The sequence below is a fragment of the Ctenopharyngodon idella genome, chromosome 3, assembly GCF_019924925.1.
Source record: "Ctenopharyngodon idella isolate HZGC_01 chromosome 3, HZGC01, whole genome shotgun sequence".
Lineage (NCBI taxonomy): Eukaryota > Metazoa > Chordata > Actinopteri > Cypriniformes > Xenocyprididae > Ctenopharyngodon > Ctenopharyngodon idella.
In genome coordinates this window covers 14737780-14760028 of record NC_067222.1, presented here as the reverse complement: position 1 = coordinate 14760028, position 22249 = coordinate 14737780, and the positions used below count along the sequence as shown (strand labels likewise).

The 22249-nt window shown below is 37.0% G+C and overlaps 2 protein-coding genes across 14 annotated transcripts in view; one reads left to right on the top strand and one right to left on the bottom strand.

Moving 5' to 3' along the window:
* Positions 1 to 22249, bottom strand: part of LOC127508049 (uncharacterized) — a 422397-nt gene that overhangs the window by 126237 nt on the left and 273911 nt on the right. The gene's annotated exons all lie outside the window — the stretch shown is intronic.
* Positions 1 to 22249, top strand: part of LOC127508059 (SLAM family member 5-like) — a 242511-nt gene that overhangs the window by 35169 nt on the left and 185093 nt on the right. Inside the window, exon 5 of one of the 7 annotated variants that reach the window (XM_051885643.1) lies at positions 3891 to 4917. The exons of the other annotated variants lie outside the window; for them this stretch is intronic. Coding sequence (XP_051741603.1) covers positions 3891 to 3941 — 51 coding nt within the window. The 3' untranslated portion in view covers positions 3942 to 4917. Of the gene's footprint in view, positions 1 to 3890; positions 4918 to 22249 lie in introns of those variants that run through there. 7 annotated transcript variants of the gene reach the window in all.

Sequence of the window (22249 nt, the reverse complement as noted above, 5' to 3'; positions counted from 1 at the left end):
TACTGCTCCACATATGCTCCAAAAACCTTCAATATTAGCAAGGTGGTGAAAAAATATTGGCACATTTTACAAGACGATCCTTCTTTAAAAGGTACATTTCAAAATCCTCCACTTATTGCTCACAAAAGAGCCAGAAATATTAAGGATAAATTAGTTAGGGCTTGTTCCCCAAATAAACCTACAACTAAAACCTTTTTTCCTTACAGGAAAAATTCCTTTGGGAAATTTTAAATGTGGTAATTGTATTAATTGCCAATATACCAGGAATATCAAATATTTTAAACACCCTGTCTATAAAAAGAATATACATATTAAAAGTTTTATCACATGTAACACTAAAAATGTTATATATTTAATCAAGTGTCTTAGCCAAAAAATATATGTTGGAGAAACATCATGTCGTTTAAGGGATCGTATTAAGGCAGGAACACACCAAGCCAACGGTCAGCCATCTGGCAGTTTTTGTTCGTCGACCGACTAAGTTTTCTTAGTGTGTTCCGTACCGTCGGCTGAAGTTAGTCCTCGTCGCCTTTTTTTCAGCTGGTTCAAAATGTTGAATCGGCGTCGGTGCTCGTCGGTCTGTCGAGCCATCTGATCATTCTGACTGGCTGTTCAGATACTGCCACCTGCTGGTTCGGAAAGGCATTTCATCTCACGCAGGCGCAGAACTGACGTGCTACTTGGCCGTTCGCTGTCTAGCGTTGGTTTGGTGTGTCAGAGCAACTTTGGACACAGACGCTGCCGACGTGAGCCAACCCCGCAGTCTGCTTTCGTCGCCACTAGTTCGTCGACGTCGTCTTGGTGTGTTCCAGCCTTCACAGAATACAGGAGCTCCATTAAAAGAGGTGATATAACAAAACCAGTAGCAACACATTTTAAAGAATGTAATCATCTTATGTCTTCCTTTTTATACTTTGGCATTGAGCATATAAAAATTCCATTAAGAGGAGGTAACATCAACTTAAAAGGTCATGAAACCCCAAAACACTTTTTTTGAGATGTAAACAGATATGTATAGGCTGCACATCATTGAAAACACAAAACGTACTCATTAATGTTATTCATAAGTGAAAAATAGTTATTTTTGCATTTTTCAGAGCGATTTCTGTCTTCCGGTTTGAAAAGCTGAGTCGGAGCAACGTCACAAAATCTGATGTCATCATGTACTTTCGGCCCAAGTATGGGCATGGTCGAATATGCTGACATTGACCGTTTCGAGCGATTCTCGACATATATTCATGACATAAAGCTCATTTAATCCAATAACTGCGCTGTAGTATGCATAAGATTATAATTGCGGAATTATGCATGAGGAAGTATCACTTTTCTCGCCTCGGTCTCTTGTCATTCAGAGACATATCGTTGGTGCTCGTTTCCTCAGTGCTACAACACAATGCGTTTTCCTGCGACGTGACCAGAGCAGAGGTTTGTGTGCATGTGGATTGTTTTGCTGTAATCTAGCACAAATGGTAAATATGTTCGCATGAGATCCCATTACAGCAGAGAATTCAAATGTCACAAAAGTGTGGCTCACTCACCTCTGCCTGCGCTAGCTGCGTTCAAACACGCGAGCTGTAGGCTATGTTTCCCTCAGCACAGCAGCACATGTGTTGTTTGTATTTTGCTCGTGATGCAGTCAGAACGCACGTCCTGATATTGCTGAGTTAGATGTGTTCCTGGGTAAACATATTTTGTTGATCCTGGAACAACATTCTAGTCTGAAAATTTAGTCTTAACCCTATTCCTATTCCTACCCCTAAACCTAACCCTATCCATAAGTTATCCCTAAAATCAGAGGGAAATGATAGATGAATAACACTGATGTAAAAGCACCAATTCATGATTTTAAGCCTAAACTTGACATAATCTGTAAACTTGTCCCTTAAATCTGATTGGTTGATTTGAATGTTGTTCCAGGATCAACAAAAATGTTGACCCAGGAACATGTTGAACTCAGCAATATCAGGTTATGCCAGTCAGAACTGGAGTTTGAATACGAACACATGACAAATATGACTGTTATGATATACACGCGGAGCGCGCATATGATCGGTTTCAGCACGGAGCTTTGTGTTGTTTAACAACACTAGCCACGTGGCTTATAGCTCACACAGAATAAAGTATCCATGTTTTATTTCACACATTCTCCTGCACCAAACATTAACCAGCACGGTGTAGTTATGCACACATATTTCATCAAGTCTTCTTCAAATGAATTATATGTGCAAACTGGACACTGATACAGTGGTGTAGCCTATCTGAACGTGACGACACGATTATTCTAATAGACAAAAGACTGATTTTGAGACTGCAGTGCTCGTAAACGTAATCAAAGTAGCCTATTATTAAATATTCTTTCGCATTTCTCCCTTGTGCTTGGGGGCTTGTTGTCATTTTCTCATATATTCATTATTCTGTATAATGAGTGTGTTCTATGTCTGTGCTTCATTGGTTGTTCTCTCCCCTCTTCCCCCCCTCTACACTCCCACTTTTCCAGAGCTTTACATGCCCATTTTAACAGAGTTTTTCCAGCTCAGAGGTGTGAACGACCAAGGTAAAACAGGGGGGTTTCATGACCCTTTAATGAGAAAAAGAAGGGAGGCTTTTTGGATTTTTTATTTAAAAAGTTTGTTCTCTACTGGGATTAATGAGGAATTTGTTTTAAAAGATTTCTTATAAAAATATTTTTATATTCTGGTATAAAGGTGTATATTTTGTATTTTTTTTTTTTTTTTTTTTTAATAAATAAAACTTATGATATATATATTTTTATAATTATTTTATTTTATTGAGGTTTTTTTTTTTCTCTTCCTCTCTCTTTGATGATCATTGGTTGATGCACGATTATTTAATATTTATTATTATCATTTATTGGTGGATTTTATTTTATAAAATTTTTTCATTGGTTCATTGTAAGTTTGAATTTTGTTTCTGTTTGTACTTAAAGGAACCTACACACACCTGAAACCTTTTAGCCCTGACGAAGGCTTGTGTGCCGAAACGCAGTGGCAAAATAAAGTTTTGATACATAGCTCTATTTTTTTTTGTTTTTGTTTATTTCTGACCCCTCCACACCACAAGTGTTGCTGGTTTTGTTCCTAAACTATTTATACCCACCTGGCGGGGGCGGTGCGCATTATGCAGATATCGCACACCAATTCCATTGGCTTGTTTTAGTTCACTTGAAGCTGATAGGGCTCTCTGGCGATATCCCAATTTGTCGGTCATTACTGACGTACGTCTCCATTCCTTCCTTCAGGGAACGTGGGTTACATACGTAACCGAGACGTTTCTGATCCATTGTTCCATTATTCCTCTCATTTCCAATAAATTTATCAACCTTTCCGTAATCATCCTTTCCATAATTTTAAAAACATGTGATGTTAGAGCTATTGGTCTATAATTAGAAGGTTTTGAAGGGTCTTTTCCCTGCTTCCTTATAGGAATTATTATAGCTTCCTTCCACTCACACTCTATTATAGAATTCTAAAATTTTCCCCACAGCCCCATCTTCAAGATGTCTCAGCATTATATATCTGATCTGATCCTTTCCTGGAGATGAATGTGTATAATTTGAATTACACTTTTGTTTTTATTAAAAGATTCTGTCCTCTTTCAGAATATTCGTAATAGCGCCCCCTAGCATATAACAACAAAACATGGATTGCTGGAGGAGTATAGGCCAAATATACTTCAAGTGTACTTTAATGTGATTTTAAGAATATTATGAGGATATCCTGCATTCTCCAAAACACTTGAGACCCGTTGTGAGGAAATTGCTGACAAAAGTATTTCTGCTGTATTTTCTGTGCTTGTGGAAAGAGGATTGATAGATGTGCCAATAATGTGATGAATACATTGATGAACGGTGCTTTTGTGTTTTCTTTCAGAGGCCTAGAGAGGAGGATAATGTGGTGTACGCAGGAGTCTCGAGACGTTGATCAGATCTTGATCATTTGAAAGATTTCCCAATAAGTTTGAAGTTATACATAAATACCGGCCTGCATCATATTAGCTGAATGACATCCAATACTTGTTTTGTATTGAGTCAGATGTCTTCTGTTACAGATATTAAATTACATTAAATAATTAAATTACATTAAATTACAAATGAAGAGTTCAGATGCAAAAGCCTCTAAATTCCATCTGAAATTTTCTTCTAAAATGAGCATTTTTATCAAGCTTGTATGTTTATGTTCAGTTAATTCACTTTAATGGCAATGAATTTTGCCAAAAGAAAAAAAAAAAACAAAAAAAAAACACTGCTGGTCCAAATGTGCTTTTATTTGTGTTTTGTTTAATATAAAGTTTCTGTGAAGGATTTTTGTCAGTTAATGGCTGTGGTGTTCACAGTCCATGTCAAAAGGTCAAATATTATACATTAATAATGTCATATTGAGGAGATTTTAGCAGTGTTTTTGATTTATTTTATTTATGCTTGTTGCATTCACACCACATCGTAATTACTGTAATTACCGTATATTATAATTTGTAATTTGTAATTTTCTGAGAGCTCCAACTTCTTCCTGACTGCTGGAGATTCATTTTGGGATTAATAATGTTGTGACAGAAGCACATAATTCTGAATCTGATGACATGAACAAATAAAATCATGTGTTTCTCATCTCGTAATAACGGTAATCACGACATGGCGTGAACAAAACATGTTTTCAATAGATTTGTCAGTCTTGTTCATCTCTGTTGAAGCGCCAACTAATGTGTTAACAGTTCTCTCTCTCTCACTCTCTCTCTCTCTCTCTCTCTCTCTCTCTCTCTCTCTATGTGTCTCTCTCACTGTGACATTTTATAGTGTAAAGTTCTTAAAAGTTTATATGCAAGATATATCTTTATGTCATATTTTTCCACATTTCTTCATGCCTCCTTTTGTACAATTTTAAATAAATATGCTTTAATATAATTTTAAATTCTTTAGCCTCCTTCTTGTCCTTTTCATATGCAGTTCTACTGACTGATTTTTTTTATTTTTACACAATTCAATTCAATTCAATTCAATTCAAAGTGCTTTATTGGCATGACAATTGTTACAAAGTATTGCCAAAGCATTTTTATCATCAACATACAGTGAATCACATGTATATATAGAGACATAAAAAGCAGAACGATCAATCAATGTTTAGAATTCTCTCTCTCTCTGTGTGTGTGTGTGTGTGTGTGTGTGATTATTCTGTGTGTTTTTATTATTCAATTATGCTGTTAGTCTTGAAAAATAAATACATGTAAACACAGTTAAAACGATTTCAGGTGTCTTGATTTAGCTTCACATGAGCACCAAGACTGATATAACCACTGAGAATAACAGATCCATACACAATATCCCACTGACAATAACATGCACTGCTTTTCAAGATATTAAACCACTTCGTTTTGTTTCTGGATTTACTTACATTTAATCATTTAGCAGACACTTTTATCCATATAATAAACACTAGAGAAACTACCAGGCCATTCAAAAGAAAAACTATTAGATGAAAAGAATAAATTGGTGTAATATTCAGTGAATTCACATTTAAACTTTAAAAATATCTTTTAAAAGCTGACAAACATTGATCTCATCACGGCTGTGGGTGAAAACACACTGTTAAACAGTTCGAAGAAGACGCTGACCACTGGAGTGGAAAAAACAATGAGTGTGAAATGAGACGAAAAATAAACTGATCACACAGTGGCAAAAATAAATGTGTGAACTTGAGTCATTTCTTCAGTTTATATTCCACTCTGCTCTTAGTTTGATCTTTATCTCTCATCACATATACTTGAGCACATTTGTTCACACATGTCGGTTGAATCCACAGATGTTTGGCCTGATCAAGTGTCACTACATTCATCTTTCTGCTGTTAAACTCAGATTCAGTTGGTCGTTTGGTTGAGATCTGTCCACACAAACCACACTCAACCAAACCACAGACGTCAGGTGTGTCGGTCAACCGACTCACCACAGCAAAACAACCACAGATGAGTTCAGTGCAGCGATCTGAATGATTTACATCGACTAAACATGCATTTTTGTGCAAATATAATAGCAAGTGATCAATTGACAGTCGATAAGAGAGAAGAACTGTAAGTGTAGAGACACTTTAACCTTTAAACACACTGTGGTTTAATACGCTTCTGCTAAAACAGATATTCATAAACAGTTTCAGACGTCACTGATGCCTTCAGGAGCCACAAGTGTCAAAAAGGTGACGATGTTTGTGTGTATTTGCATGTGAATGTGTGTGAGAGAGAGATGAAGTGTGAAAACCAGCAGAAATACAGTGCACTGAAAATTATTTTTAATATTGAGCAATGAAACTCAATTAGACCCCCTACAACTTAAACCTCCAGAATAAATAAATAAATAAATATAATGTACACTGATCAGGCATAACATTATGGACACAAAAAGGTGAAGTTAATAATACTGATTAACTCTTCATCACGCAGGCTGCCAGCGCAGGGAACCTGAGAATTTGCTCATTGGCAAAACGTTGGCCCCTTAGCACTGGTCCTGCACAGGCAGCCCTCACTTAACCCCGGAAAGCCCCCACTGGGCCCTCAATATTAATCTACAACTATAAATCTGCCAGCACAGGGTGCCAAACATTTACCATTAATGAAAATAACAGTTAATGATTGTTAAAAAAGAAATAGTCAATGACTGCAGGAGCATCTGCCACTGAATCATTCCCTAAATCATACTCTGTAAAATATAAATCTCTCTGATTCTGACCACTGCATGATGATTGAATCATCAATAAAGTAATCAACTTCATCTAACCAGAGTTTCTCTTGCAGTTTTTGTTGAAACAAATGTGTTTCAGAAACACACAGTTACAGCAGCCAGAGAAACATTAAAGTTAGGAAGTCAAGGGTCAAGAGCCCAACTAAAGCAAACACTGACCTCCATAACGGTGACTTCAAAATGTACTATTTTCAATAAAACATCTAAAAGTTTAGTATGAAAGAAATAGTCAAACTGGATTGTAATAAGTGAAGATGCTGAGATCTAGACAGATATGTCAGCAGGGGTTAAATTGGGCCAGGGCCGTCCGGGGCTGAGCCCCGGCACATAGGCTTGCAGGGCTTGACATACGCTTGTCCGGGATTTTTTGATGTGAAAGAGAATTATACTTGCCTGACCAGATAAATAGCTTGATTAAAATGTCAATAACAACCAAAACACGAGAATGATTGTTTTAGCTAAAGTGGTGATTGATAGTGGATATAGCAATATATGTACATTGGCGGTGATAGCCTAATTGCGCTGTTGAGGCGCACGTAACCTCTTGAGGAGAATTCAAAACAAATGAGCTCTGCTCACGCAAAGAAAATCAGTTATCATGTTGCAATAAAAATTCAATATGTGGGGTCTTTATAGCTAGCTATTTACGACATATGATAAAGTTAAGCATCACACGACCGTGCTGAATTCCTGAATGTCACCTTGATTGAAATTGACACTAATTTCATACAAAAGTTCAGTAAACAAGTAGTTAATATTAATTACTTACGTTTTAAGTGCAATATTGCCTGTTTCTGTTCTATTGTAGCAGCGAAAATAGTTCCAAACAAAGCAGAACCAGCACATCTCACAGCTACGCTCAGCCGTTTTGAATGATTCAGCGTTTTGAACAAACCGGTTGAGTGAAGATTCAATGGCCCAATCATAAACAACTACTTCATTCTTGATTCAGCCTGAATCATTTGAATAAATGACTCAGTGGCTCACCCAATAAGACGGTCACTTGCCACCATCTACTGGCGGTTTAATTTCATGTTTAAAAGTATAAATTTCCCACCAACATTTCTTATTTGTATATTCAAAAATGTAGTTGTACTTTTTCAGTGTACATTATTTAATTTGGTAACAGCCCTATAGTGTCTTACTATTTTAATTGATCAAATGTAAGAATTTGAAATAAAAGATTAAACATAAATTGAATTAGATTCGGAGGGAAATGCCCTTTATAAAGGTTAATAAAATACCCCCAGGGTAAATAACATAAATATGCAGATTTAAATATGTCACTGCTGATAAAATACTGATGAGAATGTTGCTTGTTTCAGAATAAATTATATGTACAACACACAAAAAAATCCTATTTTTTTCCAAGCAAGCTACTTTTTTTTGACAAGTAAATGACCAATTTAGTTGTCCAAAGGACAAGCTCAAAACAAGGCTTAATGTCGAACTTTAATGTTAGCATCACTCTTATATTTGATACTGACACAAAGGAGAAGGCACAGGCCTACAGAAAGATTTTATTGTCATCAGATGTAGCTTTGCACACTATCAGCATGTAGAATGATTTCAAGGAGCTCGCAGTGAGCCCAAAGCTGTAGGCCTTGCCTGGGCAAGCCTGCACTGGGCCTGTTTAGGTTTGTTGTGGGCCGGCCCTAGCCCACTGTGCCCGCAAAAAGCCAGTATAGGCCCCGCAGGGACATGTTTGCAGGGATGTGAATAGCCCCCCACGTTGTTAACATAATTTAACACATTGCTATCTTGATTAGCAGCTGTTAGCAGGTTAGAATGATTTATGTTGGTAGCATGTTAGAGTGTTGTTATGTGGTTGCTAAGGTACTCAGAGTTGTTCCTATGGAGATGCTTATTGAGTATACCAGAGAAACATTGATCTCATCACAGCTGTGAAAACACACTGTTAAACAGTTCGAAGAAGACGCTGACCACTGGAGTGGAAAAAACGATGAGTGTGAAATGAGACGAAAAATAAACTGATCACGTGGTCGCAAAAATAAATGTGTGAACTTGAGTCATTTCTTCAGTTTATATTCCACTCTGCTCTTAGTTTGATCTTTATCTCTCATCACATATACTTGAGCACATTTGTTCACACATGTCGGTTGAATCCACAGATGTTTGGCCTGATCAAGTGTCACTACATTCATCTTTCTGCTGTTAAACTCAGATTCAGTTGGTCGTTTGGTTGAGATCTGTCCACACAAACTACACTCAACCAAACCACAGACGTCAGGTGTGTCGGTCAACCGACTCACCACAGCAAAACAACCACAGATGAGTTCAGTGCAGCGATCTGAATGATTTACATCGACTAAACATGCATTTTTGTGCAAATATAGTAGCAAGTGATCAATTGAGAGTCGATAAGAGAGAAGAACTGTAAGTGTAGAGACACTTTAACATTTAAACACACTGTGGTTTAATACGCTTCTGCTAAAACAGACATTCATAAACAGTTTCAGACGTCACAGATGCCTTCAAGAGCCACAAGTTTCAAAACGATGATGATGTTTGTGTGTATTTGCATGTGAATGTGTGTGAGAGAGAGATGAAGTGTGAAAACCAGCAGAAATATAGTGCACTGGAAAATAATTTTTTATATTGAGCAATGAAACTTAAACCTCCAGAATATATATATATATATATATATATATATATATATGTACACCGATCAGGCATAACATTATGAGCACTGACAGGTGAAGTGAATAACACTGATTATCTCTTCATCACGGCACCTGTTAGTGGGTGGATATATTAGGCAGCAAGTGAACATTTTGTCCTCAAAGTTGATGTGTTAGAAGCAGAAAAAAGGGCAAGCGTAAGGATTTGAGCGAGTTTGACAAGGGCCAAATTGCGACGGCTAGACAACTGGGTCAGAGCATCTCCAAAACTGCAGCTCTTGTGGGGTGTTCACAACAACGAGTTTGAGGTGTTGACTTGGCCTCTGAATTCCCCAGATCTCAATCCAATGGAGCATCTGTGGGATGTGCTGAACAAACAAGTCCGATCCATGGAGGCTCCACTTCACAACTTAAGCCCGCAGTGAGCCCAAAGCTGTAGGCCTCGTCTGGGCAAGCCTGCACTGGGCCTGTTTAGGTTTGATGTGGGCTGGCCCTAGCCCACTGTGCCCACAAAATAAAAAATGGTGTTGCTATGCAATTGCTAGTGTATAGCTATGGTATTCTGAGTGACATGTTGCTATGTGGGTGCTAGGGCATTCTGGGTGGTTTCTAGGGTGTCGCTATGTGGTTGCTAAGGCACTTAGGGTGGTTGCTAGGCTGTTGCTATGTGGTTGCCAGGGTATTCATATTAGTTGCTAGTGTGTTCTATGCAGTTGCCAGGATATTCTAGGTGGTTGCTAGGGTGTTGCTTTACAGTTGCTGAGATATTTGGTGTGGTTGCTAAGGTGTTGCTGTGCGGTTGTTAAGGTACTCACAGTGGTTGCTAGGGTGTTGCTATGCGATTGCTAGGGTGTTGTTATGCAGTTTCTAAGGTACTCGGGGTGGTTGCTAGGGTGTTGCTATGCGCTTGCTAGGGTACCTGGGTTGGTATTGCTAAGGTATTCTGAGTGGTTGCTAAGGTGTTGTTATGCAGATGCTAAGGAACTCCGGGTGGTTGTTAAGGTGTTGCTATGCGGTTGCTAGGGTACTCAGGTTGTTTGCTTGGGTGTTGCTATGTGGTTGCTAGGGTATCTAAGGTATTCTGAGTGGTTGCTAAGGTGTTGATAAGGTACTCAGTTCAAGTACTAGGGTGTTGCTAGCATGATTAGCAGGTTGTATTATTATTATTACTATATATTATTTATAACATCTTCAATCTTTCATCATCACACTTTCTTCGTAACTTGAATACGGAAGGCGATCTGGTGGAAGCTAGATATTTTACTTCATAACTTGTTAAATATGGATATATTTTTTTTTACACAAACACATCTCTTCGCTTCAGAAGGCCTTTATTAACCCCCGGAGCCGAGTGGAGTACGTTTATGATGGATGGATGTGGATGGAGACACTTTCTTCAGCTCATACTCGTTGGTCCAGTTCACTGCCATTATAAAGCTCGGATGCGTCAGGATATTTATTAATATTTCTCTGATTGTGTTCATCAGAAAGATGAAAGTTATGCCTACCTAAAGCAATCGTATTTTTTAGCAAACTATTTTAACACGAATATTTCAAAGGACGTGTTGTTTTTCTACATGAGAGGTGAGTGAAATAATTGTATCATTGTCTTGTGATTGTGTGAGAAAAAAACGCTAAAACCAGCCTGAGCCGGTTAGCAGGTCTTGGTTTGTTTTTGTTCTGGCCTAGCTGGTGTTCAGCTGGTCAGTGGTCACAGCCTGACAGTTAAACAAAAAGAGTGGTCAAAACTCCTCAAAACCAGCCTGCTAGACCAGCTATGACCAGCCTGGAAGACAGCAACTCATCTGATCCTCCAGACTCTAGCAATCCTGTTCAGCTCCAGCAGAGTTACATTGGGGTCAGTGCGTGTGTTCAGTGAGGTTTTGGCAGCCACTAGATGGCGCCCTGGCAGTGTCAGACATCTGAAATTATGTTTATCATTTCTAAAGCACTGAGAACTACAGTGAATAGAAGTTAGTGTGCGTATTTGGAGATGGGTCTGTGTTCCAGTCAGTAAATTTCAAGGTTTGAAATGAATATTGAAAGTACGTATATAAAGGGGTCTGCAGATGGTAAACTGTTCTAATAGACCAATATCATTATTATGATGGTCTTTATTTTTGTTATATTTTACCTTCACATTTAACACATGTATCATGCTTAAATATTCATGGCCTCAAAAATTAAGATCTGAGAAAAAAAAAAATCACACCCCCTGATAGCACACGTTCATCTCAGAGACGTCCATTTACATCTGTGTTTGCTCATCTGCAATACGTCTCTCTAAGCCTAAGACTGCTCTAAGACTAACTGCTTTTTCTAATATGATTATCAGATGTTTTTACACGGCAGATGTTTTCTAGATCTTTAGCAGACATCTTAGAGAAGTACCTGCATGTGTGCAACAAAACACAAATGATGAAATGACTGTGGTGTCATCAGCCAGTTTTTCCCTCCAGAAGACCCAGATACAGTGCTTCATCTCCCCCTTGTGTCTGAACACAAAAGGACGTTATTTCAGCACTCTCACTGTAACATGCCAGTTAAAATTTAGATTTGATACTACCATACATCTGCTACCAGCAGAGACAGACTGTCCACACAAACCAGCTAAACCCTAATTTCATGATGAAAACCCTGATAGGTCAGTCTGTTTTTCCTGCAAGGCTGTAAACCTGTGACCCTTGACCCCTCACATGCTACATCATATTACACTGACTGGTGAGAATAATACAGACAGAAGTAAATTTGACATAATACAATATATAATACCACATTACTGTAAGTACTAAAGTAGTAAGTGCAAAATATAAAATTAAATAAATACATATCTGTACCAGAACTATAGCACTAGCTTTTTGTTGATTGTCACCATTGCTGAGATTCATACGCAGATTCTTGATGTCAGTGTGAGTCTGAATGACACAGTAGTTCAGGGGTGTCTAAACTCAGTCCTGGAGGGTCACTGTCCTGCAAAGTTTAGCACCAGTTTGCCTCAAAACACCTGCCTGGAGGTTTCTAGTATGCCTAATTAGATCTTGATTAGCTGGTTCAGGTGTGTTTAATTGGGGCTGGTGTTAAACTCTGCAGGACTGTGGCCCTCCAGGACCGAGTTTGGACACCCCTGTCATAGTTCAAAACTTACTGTAAGAAAAAATAAAAATAAAAATAAAATGCCATTGAAGATCTCAAATATGAAGTTTATTGCAGCATAGAGGTGGCAAAGTGTATGAAGCACCTTGGGTTCACCGGCGTCAGAATGAACCCAGAACATCCAAATCTCAAGCCTTTTATTCAGTTTGCCACTCTTCATGTTAATGTAGTTTCTCATGTTTTAACAGCTGTGGTCTGTATGTTAATGAAGTTGTAACACACCTCATTGTCATTCCCACTGTCCCACACCCATTCCCATTCTACAATTGATCACCATTTGGTCAGGATGTGATTATCCCAAATGGTGCAGAAACAACATAACCGTTGACTTTCTTCTTCTCTATGATAATTAAGCCATTTTAGGGATGAGCTCATTGTAAAATACACTTTGGAGTGGAAACTGGGTTGAGGCAGACTACAATTTCTCACATTACTGTCCAGTATGTTTTTTTGTTTTTTTTAATCCTTCAAGTGATCAGATTGTCGTGACACTGCTGGAGCAAATGCTGCAGGATCACAAGATCAGTAGAAAGTTTAGAGGCTCTAATAACACTAAACCCTGACAATCAGTGATGATGTTTCAGATCCCAGATAGCAGACCAACCTTGAATCAACCTTGAATCAATGTTAATGCATTAACAAAATTATCATTGAATCAATGTTGAAATTTAAGTTGATTTTTCATCAGGTTTGCACCCTGAAATAATGTTATTTCAATGATGAAAAATAGATCAAGATGGTTGTAAAATTAATGTTTTTTCAACCTTAATTAAATCACCTATTTAACATTGAATTAACATGGAAACAATATCAAATCAGTCTTGCTTTGTGTACAGCAAGATTCTAAGCCAGTTAAATGTCTATTTCTACTCATTTCAATCAGAGACAATGTAAGGGCTGCAGTTAATATGGTTTTAATGAACAATTCACAACTTCCTTCAGTTTACATACAAATGTATTTATTTATAACCACACACTGTTTGAACAGGAATTAACATCACATTCAGGAAAAACAAGTGGCTGTAAAAATGGCATTTCATGGTGACAAACAAATAGACCTGGTTTCACAGACAGGGTTTAGGCTAAGCCAGGATCAGACCTTAGTTCAATTATTTCAGTAGCTTTTATAGACATGCCTTAGAAAAAACAATCATTGCCATTGTTTTGTCTCAAGATAAACAGCAGTGGTGACATATTTTAAGATATGTTTTCAGTTAAAACAGCTCAAACATGCATTTTAGTCTGGGACTAGGTTTAAGCCTTGTCTGTGAAAGGGGTTAAGTAGTAAAAAAATACATTATTGGCATTCATCTTGAGACAAAACAATATCACAGACAAATTTTAAGATGTCAGTGCAAGTTACTTTCAGTTAAAACAGCTCAAACATGCATTTTAGTCGTTGGAAAAAGAGCCTGGAAAACTGTGACAACATAAATGCAACCTGCATCTGTAAAATGGAAGTAAATACACATGGAAACTCACCATCGAGGACAGAAACACAGTACTACAGACTGAAACACTACCACAGTTCACTGTTCAGGACTTGAAGCTTTTCAAGGATTGAAGCTACTCTTCTAATGCAAAAAGTATGTCCTTATTCATTAAATTGATACTCTGATAAACTCAGGGATTTCCACCACGAGCAAAGACCGCAAGCTTTCATATAAACCATTATAGGTTGATGTATATCATACCCAGAAGCAGGGCACAAGCTGATGTGACTGAAGTGAGTTGATTCAAAACTTTAACTCCCTCGATCACAATGTCAATGTCAGCAGGTGGTTCATGAAGTTCTCCCCCTTCTTCAGAATAATGAACAACAGTCAGAGGTTGCATTTATAATTTAGTCTGAAAATAAAACATGCATCAACAAATCATAAATTATCTTTACACCCCAATACATATATTTGAACGCTCTTGATTAAAGGGATTGCTCACACAAAAATGAAAATTTGCTGTTACTCACCTTCAGGCCATCCAGATGTGTCTTTTTTTTCCTTCAGTAGAAATGTAAAGAAGATATTTAACTGATACCTTGACGATTTATACACAGTAATGCAAACCATCACTTTGAGAGAGAGAGAGAGAGAGAGAGAGAGAGAGAGAGAGAGAGAGAGAGAGAGAGAGAGAGAGAGAGAGAGAGAGAGAGAGAGAGAGAGAGAGAGAGGACACATGTAAAACAAAATTATTACAAAACAGATATTTTTCAGAAAAAAACAAAACAAAAATCACATGCATTTGGGATGGCATAAAGGTGAGTTAATGAACATCTGGTTTGGATAATTTCAAGTCTAAAGTTTGTTAAAGAGGATAATATGCAAGTCAATAAACTACATGGATTTTACTCAAACATATCCAACATTAGTAATTCATTATCTATTAACAACTATATCAGTTTTTATAGAAATTACTTACCATGTATTGTAAAGTGTCCTCAGTCATCAAAAAACATTGAAAAGCTTTAGGTCCTAATAGGAGAAACATTTTTACAGCATTTATTAGTGGTCGAAAGTTGTTTGTGTGACCGTATGAATGAGGTAAGGGTGGTGATTGACACTCGTGATCACCAATCAGCAGTGAGTGTGCGCTATTTCAGGGCTGGTTAGTTTCAGCCTGGGATGCAGCCCCCTTCTATTTAATATAATGATCAATGATATATTTAATGAGGTGGAAAAAGGGATGGGGAGGTCAATATATGCAGACGATGGTGCACTTTGGAGAAGAGGCAGAAATATAACTTACACAGTTAAGAAAGTTCAGCAAGCAGTAAATAAAGTTGAAGAGTGGGCACAGAAGTGGGGCTTTCGAATATCAGTAGAGAAAACACAGGTAATATGTTTTACAAAGAAGAAAAATGTTCAAATTAAGTTGTTTCTTTATGGAAAGCAATTGGAGCAGGTATCAGTAGTAAGGTTTCTTGGTGTTTGGTTAGATGAGAAACTGAACTTTAATATACATGTAAAAAAGTTATTGACTAAATGTAAGAAAGCACTGAATGTTATGAGATGTTTAGTGGGTAGTGAATGGGGGGCTAGCCGTAGTTCTCTCAGAAACATATATCTAGCAGTTATTAGGTCTGGTATTGATTATGGATGTATTGCATACGGATCAGCAAGCCGGCATGTACTGGAAAAAACTGACAAGGTGCAGACACAAGCTTTGAGAATATGCTGTGGAGCGTTCAGAACATCACCCAGAGCTGCTCTGCAGGTAGAAATGGGTGAAATGCCCTTAGAAGAAAGACGCATGCAATTAAAAATGACTTATTGGGTATCTTTAAAAGGCCACAGCAGTAAGCATCCAACAAAGGCGATATTTGAAGAATGTTGGGAGCATGAGAGAACAAATATAAAAAGCATTGGGTGGATAGCAGAAGAAATGGCACAAACAATGGATTTAGTAAATAGGAAATACAGTGATGCAGTGCCTATAGCTGTACTCCCTCCGTGGTTATTTAAAATGCCTGCAATAGATCTGTATTTACTAAAAGTAGAAAAATCCAATAGTGGTGTAATAAATGAAGTAAATCAGTATATGGAACGGATGTACTATGATAATGTACAGATTTATACAGATGGTTCAAAAGATCCAGAATCCAATAAGACAGGAGTAGCAATAGTCATACCACAACAAGAAGTAATTATTACAAAAAGAACACCAGACTACTTATCTGTATTTACTACAGAATTGATTGCTATTGTCATAGCTTTACAATGGTTGGAAGAGACTCAGATTAAGAAAGCAGTGGTATGTTCAGATTCAATGGCTGCGTTAAGAAGTATTTAATCGGGTCAATCAAATTGCAGACAAGATATTATTATAGAAATAATGCAACTGCTGTATAGATTACATGATCATGACAGGGTTGTGTCATTTTTATGGGTCCCAGCACATGTTGGAATAGATGGAAACGAAATGGCAGATAAACATGCTAAAAGATCATTGAATAAAAATAATGTAGAAATTGATGTAAAAATCAGTAAAGCAGAAGCAAAGATAATTATAAAGCAAGCTGTTATTAAATCTTGGCAACAAAAATGGGATATGGAGAAGACAGGTAGACATCTATATAAAATCCAAAAGAAAGTAGGATTACAAATTAATGAGACTGGAAGTGACTTTAAAAGAAGAGAAGAAGTAATAATAACACGATTAAGATTAGGACATTCATCTTTGAATGGAAACCTGCATAAAATCAGGAAGCACCCTTCTGGGTTTTGTAGATTTTGTGGTGAAATTGAAACAGTGGAACATTTTATTACAGTGTAGAGCATATAGTAAAGAGAGACAAATGCTAGAAACAAAGATACAAACAGAAGGTGCAAATAATATGACATTAGAACTGATATTAGGCAATAGAAAATTCAGAAGAATGATAATAAAATATATAATAGATACAGGAAACTTCAGGAGAATATAAGTCTTTATATATTTTTTATTTTTTTATTTTTTTATAGATATATATGTGCATGTATGTATGTATATATATATATATATATGTGTGTGTGTATATATACACGTATATATGGATGTAGATATAGATATATAATCATTCCCATTGTCACTTCACACTCCAGTTCAGTTGGTGGCGGTAATGCACCAAAAGTTGGTTTGCCCACCGCCAATAAACGTCACAAGAAGAAGAAGAAGAAGAAGAAGAAGCCTGGGATGCGTCACGTCCGGATCCTCCCCTTTTTCTGTTGCTACAGTGGTTACAAGCAGAGCCGTTAAATATGGCGTATCATAATAATTATTATAAGTCATAAAATAATTCTATAAATCATTAAAGCAAGACAATTTCATCGTTAAATATTTGTTTTTATTATATAGTGATCTTTAATTTGGAGGAAGAGAAACTGGGGGAGGGACTTTATTGCGTTGGATGTGTCAGTGTCACTTTGCTCACATCTGATTGGTCCAATTTCGGTTTGAGATCTCTTACCCAGAACATAACCTGCCCCGGAGCAGGTTAGCTGTGGAGCGTAAGTTACTATGGTGATGAACACCGCTAAAAGCCAAGTCACTTTCATGGTTCCTAAAACCCAGGATTGGCACAAACTAATCTGAAACTTAACTGGCTAGCCAGCTAATCCGGCTTCATGGTACAGGCCCCTGGTCTATTTGTCACCATGAAATGCCATTTTTACAGCCACTTGTTTTTCCTGAATGTGATGTTAATTCCTGTTCAAACAGTGTGTGGTTATAAATACATACATTTGTATTTAAACTGAAGGAAGTTGTGAATTGTTCATTAAAACCATATTAACTGCAGCCCTTACATTGTCTCTGATTGAAATGAGTAGAAATAGACATTTAACTGGCTTAATCTTGCTGTACATAAAGCAAGACTGATTTGATATTGTTTCCATGTTAATTCAATGTTAAAGAGGTGATTTAATTAAGGTTGAAAAAACATTAATTTTACAACCATCTTGATCTATTTTTCATCATTGAAATAACTATTTCAGGGTGCAAACCTGATGAAAAATCAACTTAAATTTCAACATTGATTCAATGATAATTTGGTTAATGCATTAACATTGATTCAAGGTTGGTCTGCTATCTGGGACATGAGCTGTGGTGTTGAAAACTAAAAAAAATAAGTTCACTTTACTTTCGTAAAGTTATTCCAACTAAACTTTATAAGTTCAAATAACTACATTGTCAGGTTGAAAGTACTTAAAATTCAACTTAACTGAGTCAATGTAAAAAGATAACTCAAAAAGTTAAGTTTTTTTTACAGTGTGGACATTTTTATCTTAGTTGGAATAACTTTACAAAAGTAAAGTGAACTTACTTTTCTAGTGAACTTAAGTTTTCAATACCACAGCTCATGTTCATTTAACCTAATCTGACGTATTTTCTAGGTTAAACCAAATAAATAATTCTCTTATTTTTCATTCACATTCAAATTCATTTCTACTGCAAATAATAATTGATCTGATGTCATCCACTGAAACATCAACTGCAAACAATGAAATTTCTCAAGATCTGATCAGAGGATGATAAACAACTCCAAAAACAGCTTTACCAGCTTCACTTATTTATTTATTGAAAATATATATATTGTTTTTGAAGTCACCATTTTGGTGAACAGCAAAAAAAAAGTTAATTGGAAAGTTCAAAGATCAAGAGCACAACTAAAGGAAACACTGTTGTTGTTGTTGTTGTTGTTGTTTTAGCACTGTGTTTAGAAAATGTGATTCTTATGTTAAAGAAAGCCAGAAATCAGATGCTTGTTGCTTATTAATGATATAAACATCATAAAGTGGTTTTGTTCACTGATTACATCTGAAACCTCATCACTGATTGTCAGGGTTTAGTGCCTGTAAACTTTCTACTGATCTTGTGATCTTGCAGCATGTGCTCCAGCAGTGTCATGACAATCTGATCACTTGAATTAAAAAAAATAATAAAAAATGCTTGACAGTAATTTTTGAAGTACAGTATCATTCAGACTCACACTGACATCAAGAATTAGCGTATGAATCTCAGCAATGGTGACAATCAACAAAAAGCTTCATGCTGCAGTGCATTCAATACCAAAGTCAATACCACAGTGAAAAAAAAAAAAAAAATAGAGCAATTATACTTTTCGAGCAAGAATTTCATTTCGGAAATGGGGGTAATTCCCCCCTTAGGTTACTCTCATGGGGGCATTTTTATACATATTTTTAAAAAGAAATTACAATTGTCTCACTGAAATGTTTGTTCACTCAATGTATTTGTGTTTTTATGAGATTATTTGTTGCAATAGTCAGTAATAAAATAAGAATGAATAAACACATTAAAAGCAGTAGCATAAATAAATACAGTAGAATAAAGATACAAATTAAACAGTGCTGTATATTTTTTCAGGTAGGTCTAACAGTAGTATTCAAGTAAAAATACAACAGAAATTGAATAATCAAGTATAAAATAACTCTGCATAGACATAACTGTATAATTTAAGTAGATGAATCTTTTTTTAAAGTTTTTACTTTGTTCTTTGATTATCATTAATAATACAGACCACCAATAATATAATGTAAAACTTTGCAGTGTAAATTTGCAGTGATTAACTGATAAACAGTCATATAGCCTATTGGCTGCCAGTAGTTTACTGTAAAATTACTGTGAAGTCATATTGCACTTAATAGAAAAATGTATGTGAACTCAATGAGTGATCAAACAGAGATGGCGACAAAGAGGCTAAACTACGGACTGCAGCTTTAAACACTTGCGACTACATTTTCATTAAATGTCCCGTAATGAATGTAGCAAAATTCAATGTGGATTTGAAAATGCATTCTGAGCCGATCACGACTCCTCCCCGCCCTGTCAATCACTGCGTCAAGGCGGGGCCAGGTGTTGGAAACATGGCGGCAGCAGAGCTAAGAAGAGCGAGGCATAAACTGGCAGATGAAGCTGAGCAAGAACAGAGAAATGTCAATGTTCCTCAAGATTGTGCGTGTCCGTCAGTGATAGAACCAGTGCGTTATTAGAAGCATAGATATTTATGGTTAGGACGACTCGTAGAGAACGCACCTGGTGCTCGTGCACCATCGTGAGGTGAGCGCGCTCACATGTCTGTAGAAGTGCTGAAACAGACGCGTCGAGTGAGTGGTGCACTTATTTGTATGGCCAAAAATGACGGAGTATTTTAAGTTGTTTCCGCTGTCATGAGGAAAAAAATCCAGCATAACATGCCAGCGCGTTCATCGGGCTCAGAGGGTTAAATCTGATTAAACCTGGGTAATTTCAGAGAGTCTACGTCAGCGGTTCCCAAACTTTTTTTCCTGCGCACCCCCTTCTATGTCTCAACCGGGTTGGCGCATCCCCAATCCCCACTTCAAAAAAAAAAAAAAAAAAAAAAAAACGCAACAAAGCTTTGTTTTATCGCCATATAAAGACTTATGTTTAATCATGCGCAAATAACCAGAACACGCATGACAATAACAACATCAACAAAGTTTCAATATAATGCAACAAAGCTACGCACAAGCTTCCACTTTTAAGATGACGAGTGACAGACACAGGCTCAGTAACAGAAAGCACGCTTATTTTCAGCCGCGTAAAAGAAACATTGCAGCAATAGGCCTATTAAATGACCGTGGAGCTAGCATCATCATCATCATAACACAACGGTTATGGAAATTAGAACGACAGTACATTGAGTTAAATTGCAACGAAGTTACAAACGAAAGTTTCCTCCGGCGCATCTTCTGACTCCCGCTCATTTTCTTTCTCTATTCTCTCCGTCTCTGTTGCCTCCAAATCCTCACTCTCTCTTGGTCCCTCTCCTCCTTCGTGACTAACAACTTTATCATAAGACGTCCCATTTGACAGTTTCCTTGGTTTCAGCCAGTTAAGCATATTTATAATATATATATGGAATGAATGAAACGAGTTGGCACGCATATAGCCTAGTCTGCAGTGCATAAAAGAAGAGCAGTGCAGAAGAAGACAGCAGCTGTCTTCTTTTACGTTTCTATCAAAAACTAATAAATTATAGTTTTTTATTTAAAATAAAAGCGATTACAAAGGAAATGTTTACTGTTCATGTTTTTTTTTATTGTATGGAAAAATCCCACTTAAAAAAACAGACCGCCATTACATTTTTCCTCTCGCGCACCCCCTGGTGGCAGCTCGCGTACTCCTGGGGGTGCGCGTACCACACTTTGGGAATCCCTGGTCTACGTAAACTAGGTTTTATTCGCATATATTTTTCAGTTATCACATCTATCAAAGTAACAGTTTCTCTTCAGATTTTTGGATAAAATCTCGGTTTATCCCAGTTAATTTACCAGAAGTGGTTTGCTCTGATGATGATCGGTTCTCATAATATGGCCAGTCGTGTAAGTCGATTGCGCATACAAACATAGAATAATGCACTGCATTTTTTTAAATATATTTTTTATTGTGCTATATGTTTTTGTTCTGAATCACGTATCACTTCATAGGTTATTGAGTGAATAAATTAAAAATCCCTTTCATTTTCCTAAAAAAAAAAATATAACCAATTTGAACTGGAATGCCGTCCCCCCCTTAAAATTCACTCCCCGGACTCCATCCCCCCGTGTTACCCCCATTTCCAGCCCTGTGTAGACTTTTCGTCTAAAGTGCTGCAAAAAACAGCGTTTTCTGGACACCAGGCGTTTGGTTAATGGCAAATAATGACCCATTTGGCCTTCCATATTTAGCTGGAGTGATTGCAGGTACCAGACGGACTTCACGGAGGCGTTTGATTTTTTTACAGCTTGCACTTTATTCCCCATGAAACTCACGCAACTAGTGTCCGTCACAAACATTCTACCATACACAGCGTTACTAAAACAAAATAACTTGAAATGAGCAACAGACAACATAAATAACCTGCATACATGGGGTGTTCTAGGCGCACATACAATGCAGACAGTTCAACAGGGAGCGCGCGCTCTTAAAGCTCTTCACACATTATTTCTACTCGTTACAGACTGTAATGTAGTAGTCCTGAGTAATGCTGGTCCATCCATCAAATGTAATTGCTGCACTGTTGATGTTTTTCAGATCATCAATAACATTCTGCTTTTCAATGTCATACCAAGCAGGAAAAAGCTGGTTGGCTAAACTGACGCAACGTCAGTTCTGTTTTTTTCATAAGGTGAATACAGAAGGCGGTCTGGCGGAAGCTAGATATTTACTTTATAACTTGTTAATATGGATATTTTTTACACAAATGCATCGCTTCACT